The following is a 14,256-nucleotide window of genomic DNA, read 5'->3' on the forward strand; positions in this document are numbered from 1 at the left end:
TGTACCTTGGTAATAACATTTCATTACATTTCCTTCACATATCATGCAAATAACTAACAGTAGTAGATGGTATATATATGAATATGGTATATATCAGTCAGTATCATGCTATCAAAGAACGATTGTTATATCCTGGTTGGCTGTGTCCCACGGTAATATCATGCAATTCTTTGAAATGCCTAGGAGTAAATACTAGGTACAAGAAAATGGTAATCAGTCAATAATACCATGGTATACACAACGATTTAAAAGTTTGCAGTCTGTACGATTTTTGAAAGTCTCTCACTCAGCAAGGCGGAATTTACTTGATCAAAAATACAGTCAAAACAGTAATATTATGAAATATTGGTACAGTTTAAAATAAACATTTTCTACTTTACAATATTTTTCAAATGTAATTTATTCCTGTGATGGCAAAGCTGAATTTTCAGCATCATTACTCTACAGTATTCTATGTCACATGATCCTTCAGAAATCATGCTAATATGCTTTGATGAAACATAAGAAACATTTTTTATTGTTATCAATGTGGAAAATAAATCCATTTTTACTACTTTACGGTCACTTTTGATCAATGAAATACATCCTTGCAACAACCAAAAATCTTAATGGCTGCAAAATCTTGTATATCTAAGATTACCATGGTATTACCATGTTTTTGGATATGTACCATTATAACACCATGGTAATCTTGTAATAACAGGGAGTATGATGTCAATTTGAAGGTAAATGAATATGGTAATCAGTCAGCAGCACCATAATATATATTGTAATCATTTAGCACTGTAATTTTACCACTGTATAACTGTACCGCGATACTGCCATTTAAATCAATATCAATGCTGAAACGTTACTGAGTCTTTATTGCAATAACCACTGCCAACATAAGCCTAGGGAAGAGGACATCAATAGCTCTGAACATAAACCACAGTAGTGCCACCTTATCAGATGAACAGAAAAAACACAGAGGAAACGAATTCCTGTACAGATAAGCCACATGACAGTCCACTGCAAATGTGCTACACATAAAATCTTTGATAGACCAACATAACGAATGATAAAGGTCCTTTAGTGTGCTACTGCCCTTGAAGGCAAACCAGAAAGATTGTGGGTCTGATTTCACTGTATTGAACTCTCATACCTGCCAGTGGAGAATGATGCTCCAGATGAGCCCCAGGATCAGTTTATGATTCCCATCTACAATGTCAGCTCCTCCTATGTTCACCAGCTCAACCTAAAAATGGAGAAGATTTAAATGCAAGAACCTTAACTGCACATAATTTGACCAGGAGCATGTATTAAGAAAGCAAACAGGGTCACTTTTGATTTTATGTTGAATTTAAACAAGATAAGCATCAGATATTTCAGTCACATCAACTGTTTTTGATATCAACAGTTTAATATTTGCTGGAAAATTACTTCAACCAGACCTTAGAATTTGCAATCTTACTTGGCTTTTATTTGGTTCTTCAAACCCATTTTCAAGCTGCCTGGATGTTTAACTACGTTTTATCAAGCAAAGCAGCTTTTGTATCAGTGAAATGGATAGTTACCATTATCTTATCAAACTGTAAATTTTTCTTCGGCATAATTTTGTCTTGCATTTATTGAAAAAGCTCAACCGAAACATTGAAATTCCAAGAGCTGCGAATAGTAAAACAGCCAGTTGAACCAATTAACTCACATTGTTCTTCTGAAGGATCTGCAGGGCCCTGTTAACATTGTTGAGGGAGTGCACTCGAGTGAAACCACGTTCTTTAACCTGCAAATGGGGAATATATCAGAACTGAACTTAGAGCATCCATTGCAAAGGAATTCAACCAGTTATGCACTCATCCTTGTCCAAATGCTTTGAAACCAGGAGTATTTTTTCCTTGATAAAAATAGAACAAAGAAGCGTGTCTCAGAATATAACCCAGCAGAGCCAATTAAAAGGATAGTTCGCCCAAATATGAAAGTTCTGTCATAATTTTCTCCCTAATGAAGGGGTGGCCGTTATGCCCAGAACAGTAAATATCACGGTATTTGTATTTAACACATACACACATAACCTAAAAAAAAAGTTCTTAAAGCAAAGACCCTATCAAGGAATATCTGCTCACTCTGCGACCATATTTGCTATTTCAGGCATCTACGACCAATTCCTATCTATTTGAATGGGGAAATCCTGAAATCTCAAAAACTGCTTGCAAAACTCACAATTAAATAACATATTTCAAATTAACAACAAAATCTGAAATGAACTGTCCCATAAATGTCGTTCTAATGCTCAAATAGTGTACATGCAACCAGCCAATGTGCATGTGCAGTCCTAAGTGCGAGTATCAGGTTTCTATGGGAACCGGAGCTTCTAATGGCAGCTGCAGTGACGCAATGACTTTTCCAATCAGCGATAGGCACTTTTACTTAGAAGGCGGGACACATTCTGCCATATTGCTGATTGTTGCTGTTTCTCCCATTCATAAGTAATAGAAGTGAACCGTCTTTCTATATCTATAGTCTTTGCTTAAAGTCACCATGAAATTAAAATGGGCAGTTCTTATTTTCTTATTTTATATAGAATATTGCAGTATTTATACACTTTTTTTCATTTTTTATAAATGTGCCCTAGTAATCTTTAAACAAAATAACGTCCCCTCTCTCTTGTATCTCTTCTCTGGTGATGCGTTTCTGACCCGAGGACGGGACAACCTGTCACACATATGACATCACAGCAATAGCAAACCACACCAATCAAATCAATTCCTGATGGACGAAATCAAGTCCCGCCCTACATTTGTTTTTGTTCGAGAAGCTGTTTTACTCGGATTTAGTATGTCACAATAGGGAGGAAAAGACTATCACAATTTTTGTTTCATGCCGACTTCAGTTATCCCCAAAATGTTCTATATTACACAAAAAGTGTACTTTTGGGGTGAACTATTCCTGTAAGGAGAATGTTTCTTATTTAAAGATGAACCTACTAGTTCATGGCCAACCAGACCCTCCAGGAGTTCAAGAAGACGTCGGCCATCACACAGATCGGTAAAAAGGTCATCAACAGGGGGTCGTCTTGTCTAGAGAATAAACAGAACTTGTAGAAAATTAAGGCTGAGGGTCTTTGGGAACATGTATTTAGGCCTCTAGGATGTGCTTATAGTTGGTTTGTTTGGTCCGGACCAAAAAAAACATTTAGTCCTGATCCGCTTAGCATTCACATTGGCAGTTTAAACATCGGAAAAATAAAGATACCGTACCTTAAGGCATAGGGATATGTTCACATTTAAATAAAAGTATTTATATAGTATTTAAAGTGGAGTATTTATGAGTGTGTATTATCCAAAATAAACCCCCACAGCTTTGCCTTGAAGCAAACACTTCTCTCTCAGTTTGAAGGACAAAGAACTGATGTCCTTCCTCTGTTAACATACTGTAAAAGGATGCTAACAGAGTTACAAAGAGAATACAAAAACCTCTGTTTTGAAATGCCTTACCTGGAAGCGTGGAACGTCAAACAAACAATTCTAAAGCACACATTCAAGCATTCACACTCACATCCTGACAGATGGAGGTTCGTGACAAGACTTTAAGCGTGTGTGAATCTTAACTTTTAACCTTAAGATCAAGACTATGTGCAAGTGTGAATCTTAACTTTTAACCTTGATATCAGGCTTGTCTACCTTATGTCTCCTCATCCACCCACCATGTTGTAGGTGGATGAATAACAGCATTTCAGTTTATACACCTATAACACGCTTTTGCAACAAGAGAAAACCATGAACATTTTTCAGAAAATCGCAATATAAAGATTGTCTAAATCGGTTAGTTAAAACCAATTGATAAAAGCATTTTTATTTGCCATTAAGGGTGATTCAGTGTTATTTCAACACATGATAAAAACAAGGCTCAAGTAAGATTACCTTAGCAAACTGTGAGTTTATCCATTTCGTGAAGGTTTTCTTTTGAACATCTTCTCTTTCATCTGAAAATGAGAGAGATCACAGTCAATATTGTCCAGCTAATTTCAAACAAATCTTTCTCATTTAATTCCTTAAAAATTGTAAAGCTGTACAACTACGTAACAGCATAGATCTTCATAAGAATAAAAAAGCCCTCTGTGGTCAATAAGAAATATTCACTACGTTGTGGCATTTGATATGAGGAAGGCTAAATACAAAGAGAATGAGAAAAAAGCCCCTGACAGACCTGAGACAAGTTTGAGGGTATATACAGATCAATGATCAGCTAGCATTCAAAAGAAGATTAGTTCTGAGAGACTGAGGGTGTAGATCGGGCAACCCTTACAAACACAATGACTGAGTAAAGTGAAAGATTGATAAGAAAAGCCAAAGAACCTCCTTAGTAATTCCTCTATTATTCCTATTCACTTTTAATTACATTTAATACACGGTTCGGCGATACGAAATTGCAAACAAGCAATTGACAAGATCGAGAATCCAGAAAAAAAAATAAAAAATAAAAAATTCGATTTGTTGTGTAAAAAGTCGTCTTTGTGGGATTGCCCACGAATAAAAACTGTTCATAAAATGCCAGAAAGTCACTTGCATTTGCAAAGAAAGTGAAGGAAATGTCGGGTGTTGGGAACATTAAAAATCAATCAGTACAAAGAACATTTAGCTTTCATATCACATTAAGAGCTTGTGTTGTTCCCTGCTCTAATATTCTCCAATTGCTTTGATTCAGATCTCTGTGCTCCATCCTCTCAGCTTGCTTTGGTTTGAGATTGATTGCAACAGTGTAATTCTTATCTAGGGGCCCTGATGATATTAAAGCTAGAGTTCACCCCTATAATGAAAATCCTGCCATCTTTCGTCTTCCTCGTATGGGGCACAAAAGGAATTATCTAGCCAAGGCGGTCCCTGTTCTGCATCTACTTTTATTGGAAAAGTGCAGCTTTGACATTCTGCTAAATATCTCCTTTTGTGCTCCATGCAAGAAAGAAAGTCATACAGGTGTGGCAGAGTTATCATGTAATCTACAAACCGTCCAGAATCGTTAGGATTGATTAAGAATTGTTTGATTATTTCCTTATGCACATAAAGCACTAGGTGGTGAATCACAAGCTTTCCAGAGTCGGCGTGGATGACAGCATTTTCATGCATAATTGATTTTAAGCTTCCAGTTGTTTTTGCCTCCATTGCAATAATCATCATGAAATGGGTAGTTTCAGTTCATTGTTCCCATTGGTCAGCCTACACTTCAGCTGAAGGTATAATCACAGTAGCATGGCTCAGATTCGTTTCAAGCCTGACTGCACCATGTCATGCTTATAATCGCAATAACACACACACTCACACGGTTTTGCTGTTATAATATGTCAGAAGACTAAAGGCATTGTTAATGATCAAACACTGAATAAGATTAAATCAGTTATAAAGACCTAAAATAAATTAAAAATAGACCATAAATATAAAATAAAGGATAAAATAATGTTTTAATACGTTTTACACATCATTTACATTCTCTTTCTACAAATTTGCTAAAATAGAATATCATACATAACAACATAATCAGCTAAAAATAGTGCATCGTTTTCATCTAAAAGCATCAGTTATCCCATGCAGACCACAAATTTCAGTTCTTGAAAGCAATGCCATTTACCCAGGCTAATTTGAGTTCTTTGCTGTAGAGAAGTCATCTTAACACTGCAAAAAGCAGCAATCGAGAACTATTCTTATCGCAGATCAATAATTTCTGCAGCAAATCAGATATCTCTTAACGTTCCATAATGGCAAAAGTCATTCTTTTACTTGATTAACACAATCCGCTTCAATTATACTGTCAACCCCTTGACAAAATGCGCAGAATACAGCAGCACCACACAAAGGAAAAGCTGATTATTGTAGCCAAAGTATTTTGTTGCTGAGGGAACCTTCACATTATCTTACAGGATTACTGCTATTGATCTAGAAAGCTCTAAATTAGCTGCTTTTAAAAGCTCAGGATTTGACAGGGAAATTATATTTCAGCCTTCTTCAGGTTCAGAAACACAACAGGGTAGACGACTTCCCGCAGTGTCCATTCACAAACTGCCTAAACTTTAAGACACAATTAATTTTGCCACATTTGAAAGAAAGTATTTTAGTTGGTCGGATGACTCATTTGCTAAACAAAAACTAATCTGCACTGTAAAAAGTTAAAATGTGCAGTCGCTACATTAATGTGTTAATTCCCTCCAAAATTAAAAGGCTTTTTCCGAATATTACCTTTCATGCAGTGTGTAATACAGCTGGTTGTGAAGGTAAAAGGTCGGCAAAGTTTTAAAGAAAAAAAGTGCACAAGTTTTTAGTCTCCTAAAAAAAAAGAATCGATTTTGAACTGCCGAAACGAGTTTAGTCCCATTTCCTGTAAAATACCTAAGAAACATTGTAACAAATTTGCATAATCAACACCTATGGTTTTCATTAGCTGAGGTCTGGAAGAGTTTGGTTCGTGTTGTGGACATGTCCAGAAGATTCTGTTATCAGCGCTGCAAATCCACTTTGCATGCACTTCCAAAGGATTAGGACTCGTGCTTGAATTGATATGGGAAAAAAAACAAAGCCATCATTCATATCCCTGTGTAACAAGCGCTGAGGAAGCTTCCAGAGCTGAAATTCAGATATGGTAATGGTCGACCAATCACATCGGACTGGGCCATTTGACCAATCAGAGCAAAGTAGGCTCTCAGAAAGGGGGGTGATGTTTAGAAAGACTGAATATTCAAACAAACCGGTTTCAAACTCTGAGAAATGAGGTGATGTGGAATGTATATCATGAGAATTTTTATTTTTTATTTTTTATCTTTTATCTTTGATGCATGTAAATCGATTTTAGGAGACCCCCAAAACTAAATTAGGATTATGAACCTTTAAAATAGCATAAAAATTTCAAGTCTTCTGAAGCCATACAATAACTTTATTTGAGAAACAGCTGTGGCCACCGTTTATTTTCATTATATGGAAAAAGCAGAAGGACATTTTGCTATAAATAACTCCTTTTGTGTTCCGGGGAAGAAAGAAATGCGTTTCTAAAGACTTGAGGGTGAGTAAATGATGGCAGAATATTTAGGATCATTTAGATGTCACCAAATTAAGAGCATGTTTGGTTATCTGACATAACATCTTTCACAGAGCGCTCTCACTGAATTATAGTTTTATGCAAAAGAGTGTGAACAAACGTCTGTCAACAAATAAAGGTGTTAAACACCTTGCTTGACGTCCTCCTGTCATAATGTGCAATCAAAAGCCCATAATAGTTGTTTTTGCCTGGTTGTGACAATTATCATTTCTGAAACAGCCGGATAATAATGCACTGAAATGAAAAGGAATTTAGCCTTGGCTCTGCAGGTGATAATAGCAAACGTGTTTAAATAAAAGTGAACCCAAATGTTTTAAGCAATATTCAAACCAAAACAAACGTTAATAAAAATCATGAATCTGAAAATGTAATTGGACAAATATATAAAACTGCTGGAAATTAATGGTGTAAATTCACATAAAATCAAAGAAAAGTGGGAGATAGAACATATAAACAAATGTAAACCAGGATCTTGATTCTGGAATATATATATATATATATATATATATATATATATATATATATATATATATATATATATATATATATATATATATATATATATATATATATACACACACATGATCCATGTCAACAACTGCATTTTGAAATGCATTTTGAACTGGAGTTGCGTATTTGGAAAACTGATAATATAATTTTAAATAATTGTATAAACAATAACTGTTTTTGAAAAAAAGTAGCCTATTATTAAAGTGCCCTTATATGCTATTTGAAAAGTTCCAAATTTTGTTTCGAAGGTCTCCTACAATAGATTTACATGCATCCAAGGTAAAAAAAAAAACACTTTTTTTACTCATAATATACATTGCACATCACCTCATTTCTCAAAAAGTCTGAAACGATTCATTCGAAGATACTCTCTCTAAACCCCTCCTTTCCACGAGCTGACTCTGCTCTGATTGGTCAGACGGCCCAGTCTGTTGTGATTGGCTGCAGTGGCTTAAAGCCCACGCTTACTCTATTTGATAAAGTTTTATGTACTAACGCAATAATATACAATCACAATGTTCATTTTTAGCAGTATGAACACTAATATTTTAGCAGTAGTTATGTCCATAACCACTACTTCGGTAAATAGAATTATGCAAGCCTATAGCGACCAAATAGTACCAGTGTTCTATTCGCAATGCTTACACACTGTGGTCTGAACTGCTGTGAACACAAACAATAAACAGTGAAAAGAGTTAGTTCACCCAAAAATGAAAATTCACCCTAATGTCGTTCCAAACCTGAGACTTTCGTTCATCTTTGGAACACAAATGAAAATATTTTTAATGAAATCGGAGCACTTTCTGTCCCTCCATTGACAGCTGTGCAACTACCACTGATTCTTCAAAAAGTTCATAAAGAGATTGTTAAATTAATCCATATGAATTTAGAGGTTTAGTCCAAATGTTCTGAAGAGACACGATCGATTTATATAATGAACAGATTTAATTTAGACTTTCATGCACATGTAAACATACATCAACTCACACATCAGTAGTGGTAAACGGAAGCTCAAGCATGTTCGCTTGACGTTTGAGACCAATGAGGTTCATTCTCGCGTTACGCAGCACGTTTGAGCTTTCTCAAGAAAGTGAAAGCCAAGTTGTCCTTCAGCAAATTTGTACTAAACTGCTCAGTTCATATATGGATTAGTTTTACTATCTCTTATGGACTTTTGAAGTGTGCAGCGTGGTTCAAAGTGGTAGTTGCGTAGCTGTCAATGGAGACAAAGGATCTTTATGAGTTCCGAAGATGAACAAAAGTCTAAAAGGTATAGAAAGACATAAGACATTCATTTTTGGGTGAACGAACCCTTTAAACGTCCCAGGTAACACTCCGAGGACCGGAAAATGCATGCATTTAGGATTTAATATTATTAGTTATGGTGTATATAGGTTTAATTTTATATATGAATGCTGGGGGATAAAAATAGAATCAAATTATCATGTCTATGGAAATGATTGGAAGATTGGAATGGAAGACATAATAAAAGTATCAAATAAATAAATAAACCTTAGAGAGCCCGATCTGGCAGACAGAATAATGTGAGCAGACAGACAGGAGAATGAAAGCATAGCTTGCCATTGATCGGAGGCGTGACTCCAGGCAGGTGGCAGCTGCTGCTGGATTATATCCGCCCTTGTGCAAATAGGATGATGGGGTGAGTGACGGGCTTGAGCCGAAGCTAACGGGCAAATACAAAGACGCTGGACGCACACACCTGCCTTTAGCCGCCTAATCTCAGCACACACATCCGAGGGAAGACTGTATTCACAGATTACAGCCATACGTTTCCACCACAGCCACCCAGCTTCGTTTTTTCCCCTGGCAATTTACAAGCGCGAGCCCAAATGTTTCGATGAGACTGGAAATACTCAGCGTGTCTTTGTGGCAACAGCGCATGTGATTGAACTGCGTGTAGTTTAACAGCAGACTACCACCAAACTTTCTCTCACATTCGTCTATAAAATCACGACTAAATACAAAGTGCGCACGTTCAACGATTCACCAGAAGAGTACACAAGAAACAACAACGAAAGACACCCGTGCACGCTTAATTAACACTAAAACAAAACTGTCCGTGCACGAGAACAGATCCCTTTATAGATAAGACGCACCCGGCTGGAGGATCTATTGTTAAATCTGGTTAAATCTTACGTGACATGCCGTAATAAAAGCCGTCAACAGCCAAACAATCACCTCACACTGGAAGAGTATTTCAGTATGATGATTCAGTCTTACCTAAATGAGGCTTTTAGACCATAACAAGCGCAACTATTTCCTCCGTAATGGCTTTTAGAGTCGCAGGCAGTCGGGTTTGTGGTGAGTATCCGTTACCTGTGTATATAAACACAGCGAGCTCAGTTTGATTATCCGGTTCCCTTGCTGTTAAACGGACTCGTCCATGCCTAAAGCCGTTGATGAATTGGAGAAGGAACTGTAGGTGGACACTTTGCCGCTTTATTTTGTCGTACTCCCTCACTTGAGTGCAGTTGTAGCCCTGCTGTGATCCGTTGATACCGGCAGGTGTAGCGGTGCTCTGCTCTGGCATGCGGGCTGATTGACTACAGCTCTATCTAACGGGGAACGATAGTTCGCCACAGGGATCGATACCACATGGATATAATGAACAACTTTATTTAACTTGTTTATGGTGGGAGGTAGGCTCATTACACGGTGCCAATAATAACCTCGTTTCAATTTGAGTTCCTTATATTTCCGTAAGTAGGAAAGTTAGATTACAAGTTAGTCACTCAGAGCGCATATTGTCAGCAAGCAGTAAATAGACGCTCGAGAACAGAAATCGTGGTAACCATAGCAACACTAGGGTGCGCGAGCATTTTTGGTCAGGGACGCATAACACAAACATAAAACACTGTCATTATTTATCTCATATTACAAATATATCACAAAACATTTGGGTGTTTTGTTTAAAAAAAAAAAAAAAATTGTAACGGGATAGTTCACCCAAAAATAAAAATTCTGTCATTTACTCATCCTCAAGTTGCTCCAAACCTATGAATTTCTTTCTTCTGCTGAACACAAAAGAAGATATTTGAAAGAATGTTTGTAATCAAACACTTGATGGGTCCCGTTGACTTCCATAGTATGTATTAAAAATAAATTAGAGCCAGGATATTATTATTGTTTAATATAACTCTGTGTTTGGCTGAAAAAAGAAAGTCACATAGCTACAACACCTAGGATGGCTTGAGGGTGATTACTCAAAACATCACCATGCCATCTGTTCATCTGCCAGAGAAATCCGAAATAAGTAACAGTCTGTGTTTTTAATCCATTCTTGTGGAATTTTTCAACTCTGAAATAAGAGAATTGCATTTCTTTTGTTTTATGTCTCTTGGAAGAGCATTGTGTGTAGTGGTAGTATACTGAAAGTGAAAATCTATCTATATTATTATCTCATCAGTAGTTCTTTCTCAAACAAAATGGTTGTATATTTTTTGTACACAATAGTGTTCAACAGAAGCAGGTGGAAGTATAAAATTGCAGCAACAGTTCAATCAGACTCGGAGAACAATCATAACATCCAAAATACAGGCCAGTGTCTTTGAGCTGTTCATTCAAGCAGTCTGGTTTTCATTCGGGGACTGTATGTGCAGTGTTTCCATTTTAAGTAGGCCTACAAGTTGTCATTTGAATTTTTAAAATGCCAACCAGGGGTGTAGATCTCATTTTCAATGTCATTTTTCTCCAGCCATGCCAACCATTGCTTGTGTATTTGATGAATAACTGCAGAAAAGAGTGAACAGCAAATGTCATAAAAGCCCCCAGGGCTTTAAAACACACCCTGATAGAGTGCAGTAAACACCTGATGTTTCTAAAGTGATGAAAAGTATTTTAATCCAAAACTTATCTGTTCACTCCACACTGTAACATGAGAAGATACTGGAGACTCCCTTGAGGACTCCCCAGAATGCCACCCACGGTGCATTCAAACATGTAGAAAGTAAAGTAACTGATTCATTAATTATAGGCTACTTGTTTGGTAATGAGCCCTGAAGTTAATTTCGAGGTTTAGAGATATAAAAAATTACCAGTATCATACAAACTAAAAAAAAAAAACTAAAAAAAAAAAAAAAAAAAAATAATATATATATATATATATATATATATATATATATATATATGAAATATAATATAAAAAGTTGCATGATTTCACTGTTTGCTAGTTGTGCTTCACTGTTTATTTACTTTTTTTGCTTTGTGAGGATGTCTTTTCTCGCATAATTACCCATTTTTGCACACACACAAAAAAAAAATCTGTTGAGTTTTATCTGTTGAAGTACTGTACATTTTATTTCATTTATTTAATGTCTTGAAATTTACTTTAAAAAAATGTGTGAAGACATGACAGTTTTCTGAGGAAAGGTTTGATTAATATAAAGTTTGTTCTTGCAAGAACTCTAAAGATGGTCAACATTTTCTCCAGTAGCCATCATTAAAAATAAAAAGCTTTTGAGGTGCTTGAAATAGACATTTCTTAAGAATACAATAGGATACTTGAGACTCCTTTAGTTTTAACAGTGTGCTTCTCTGGTTATGTAATGAAAAAATGATCAGAGGTCTCCAGTGACTGAGGGAGGGAGGGAGGGAGGGAGGGAGAGGGAGAGGGAGAGGGAGAGGGAGAGGGAGAGGGAGAGAGAGAGAGAGAGAGAGAGAGAGAGAGAGAGAGAGAGAGAGAGAGAGAGATTTTAAGGAGATCTGAATGCTGTTTTCAGTAGAACATGCTCAACACTGCCTTACAGTGGCTGTTCATACAGAGTTATATCTTCTACTGTATATATATATATTCCCATTAAAGCCAAAAATAGAAACACCAGTATACTACTGACTGTCCCTGGGAGAGGCCCAAGCAGAAAAGGCTAACAACATATCCTGCCCCACATCAACAAGAAACCCCCCCAGCTTTTTATCATTATAATTTCCCAGTAAAATTTGATTATATCAAAGGTTTAAATATCAATGTTTTGACAGCTAGCATAAAAACATTTTATACTCTTTGATAAAATGTACTCTCTGGAGTACGTGAAGCAGAGGCGGTACCATAAGTTATTTCGAGAATTTCTTAAATCTTTTGAGTCAGAAGATTCTATGGCAGATGTCAACATGTCAGTCACTCCTGCAGGCCGTATGCAGTTTAACACAAAACAGAGCCATAGATTGGATACCATGAGCAGAAGATAGAGTTGCAACCTCAAATTCTCCCAGGAGTCGAACTGTCTCGCCCCACTGTAAAAATGCCACTGAATACCAGGAGCCTCAGAAGGCATCAGCAACCCATTTAAACAAATGCTCGCACATTTAAAAATAAATAAGGGTTCTAGTCAATCAGCACCAAAAAGGGGTTTATAGCCAGGAGAACTTAAGATCCACAAAGAACGTTTTGGGTCATTTTTCACCCCAATATCAAAGGACAAAACAAATAAGAATAAAGAAATTCATAAATAAGAATCTAGATTTTAGATCCAACAAATGAAGCCTATATGTTTTTTTTTTTACTATGACATTATTTTTATGACATGTTTATTATCTCCCCCAACTGAACAATCTCACTCTCACTCAGACCCTTAGCAAACAATTGGACAAGATTTGTTGCAGTCGGCGCCACTGGATCACCAAAGTTTTGTACAATTGTTTTTCAGGCTTGGTGATTGAGAGCTTTGCATTTGGCATCAGGAAGGCTAAGCCTTTGGTTTTAGAGGTCAGCTTTAATCTGTTTTGCCCAGATTTTCTTGGGCTCCATTAGTTGAACCTCCCATTTCACAGGTCGCTGCTGCCAGAGTAGTCAGTAAGGTAGACGTCATTCGTTCATTCGGGATATGCCTGAAACACTGTAGCCTGCGCTTTAGGTTTTCTTCTTCGACTGTTGTTTTCGACATGGGAGGCGGGCATGCTAACAAGGACGCTAAAGATCACAGTCTGTCTCTAGTGCGCCTCTTGAGGCCAGGGCAGTGAGGTTTACTTGCACAGCTCTTACTAGCTGGCCTCCATTACACTCACCCCCATCAGGGTGATCAGAGGCAGGCGCGCAAACAAGGACGCCAAAGACTGCGTTCTCTAGCATCTGTTGCTAGTTTGCCTCTTGAGGCTATAGGGGAGTGAGGTTTATTTATATAGCTCTTACTACCTGGCCTCTGTTAAACTACCCCCCCAAACCTCACTCCCATCCAGAGGTTACATGTCATTTTGGAGCCGGTCGCATAGAGGGGCATCTAATATTCACAATAAACAACAAGCGAACCTTTAAAAAAAATTATAAAAAAAATTACTTTTTTTCAGTTAAATGTGCTCTAATGTCATTAAAATAATACAAACAGATATTTTGATATATATACATGTATATACCTTGCCACTGTCTAGCTCATTTTAAAACCATTTATATATAGTGGTGCTTTAGATAAACCAGAAACAAATATTTTAAAGAATCTATCAAAAGAACCTTAAAACATAACAAAACTTTTTTAATCTCATATATATATATATATATATATATATATATATATATATATATATATATATATATATATATATATATATATATATAAAAAAGGTAAAATAAAAGGTTAGGCACTGTAACACTTTATTTTACAATGTCCCAGTTACACATTTTACATGCATTTACTACAGAAATAACAGTAACTTGTGCATTAGTTACATGCAACTAAG

At 36.4% G+C, this 14,256-nt stretch overlaps 1 protein-coding gene across 4 annotated transcripts in view; it reads right to left on the reverse strand.

The window, feature by feature from the left end:
* Positions 1-14,256, reverse strand: part of dmd (dystrophin) — a 113,308-nt gene that overhangs the window by 97,226 nt on the left and 1,826 nt on the right. For all 4 annotated transcript variants that reach the window (XM_081361872.1, XM_081361873.1, XM_081361874.1 and 1 more), the window contains exons 2-5: positions 3,900-3,961; positions 2,964-3,056; positions 1,685-1,762; positions 1,142-1,234 (exon numbers count right to left, since the gene is read on the reverse strand). In XM_081361872.1, the coding sequence (XP_081217998.1) occupies positions 1,142-1,234; positions 1,685-1,762; positions 2,964-3,056; positions 3,900-3,961 (326 nt within the window). The remainder of the gene's footprint in view (positions 1-1,141; positions 1,235-1,684; positions 1,763-2,963; positions 3,057-3,899; positions 3,962-14,256) is intronic.

The sequence above is a fragment of the Scardinius erythrophthalmus genome (assembly GCF_964197995.2).
Source record: "Scardinius erythrophthalmus genome assembly, chromosome: 3".
Taxonomy (NCBI): domain Eukaryota; kingdom Metazoa; phylum Chordata; class Actinopteri; order Cypriniformes; family Leuciscidae; genus Scardinius; species Scardinius erythrophthalmus.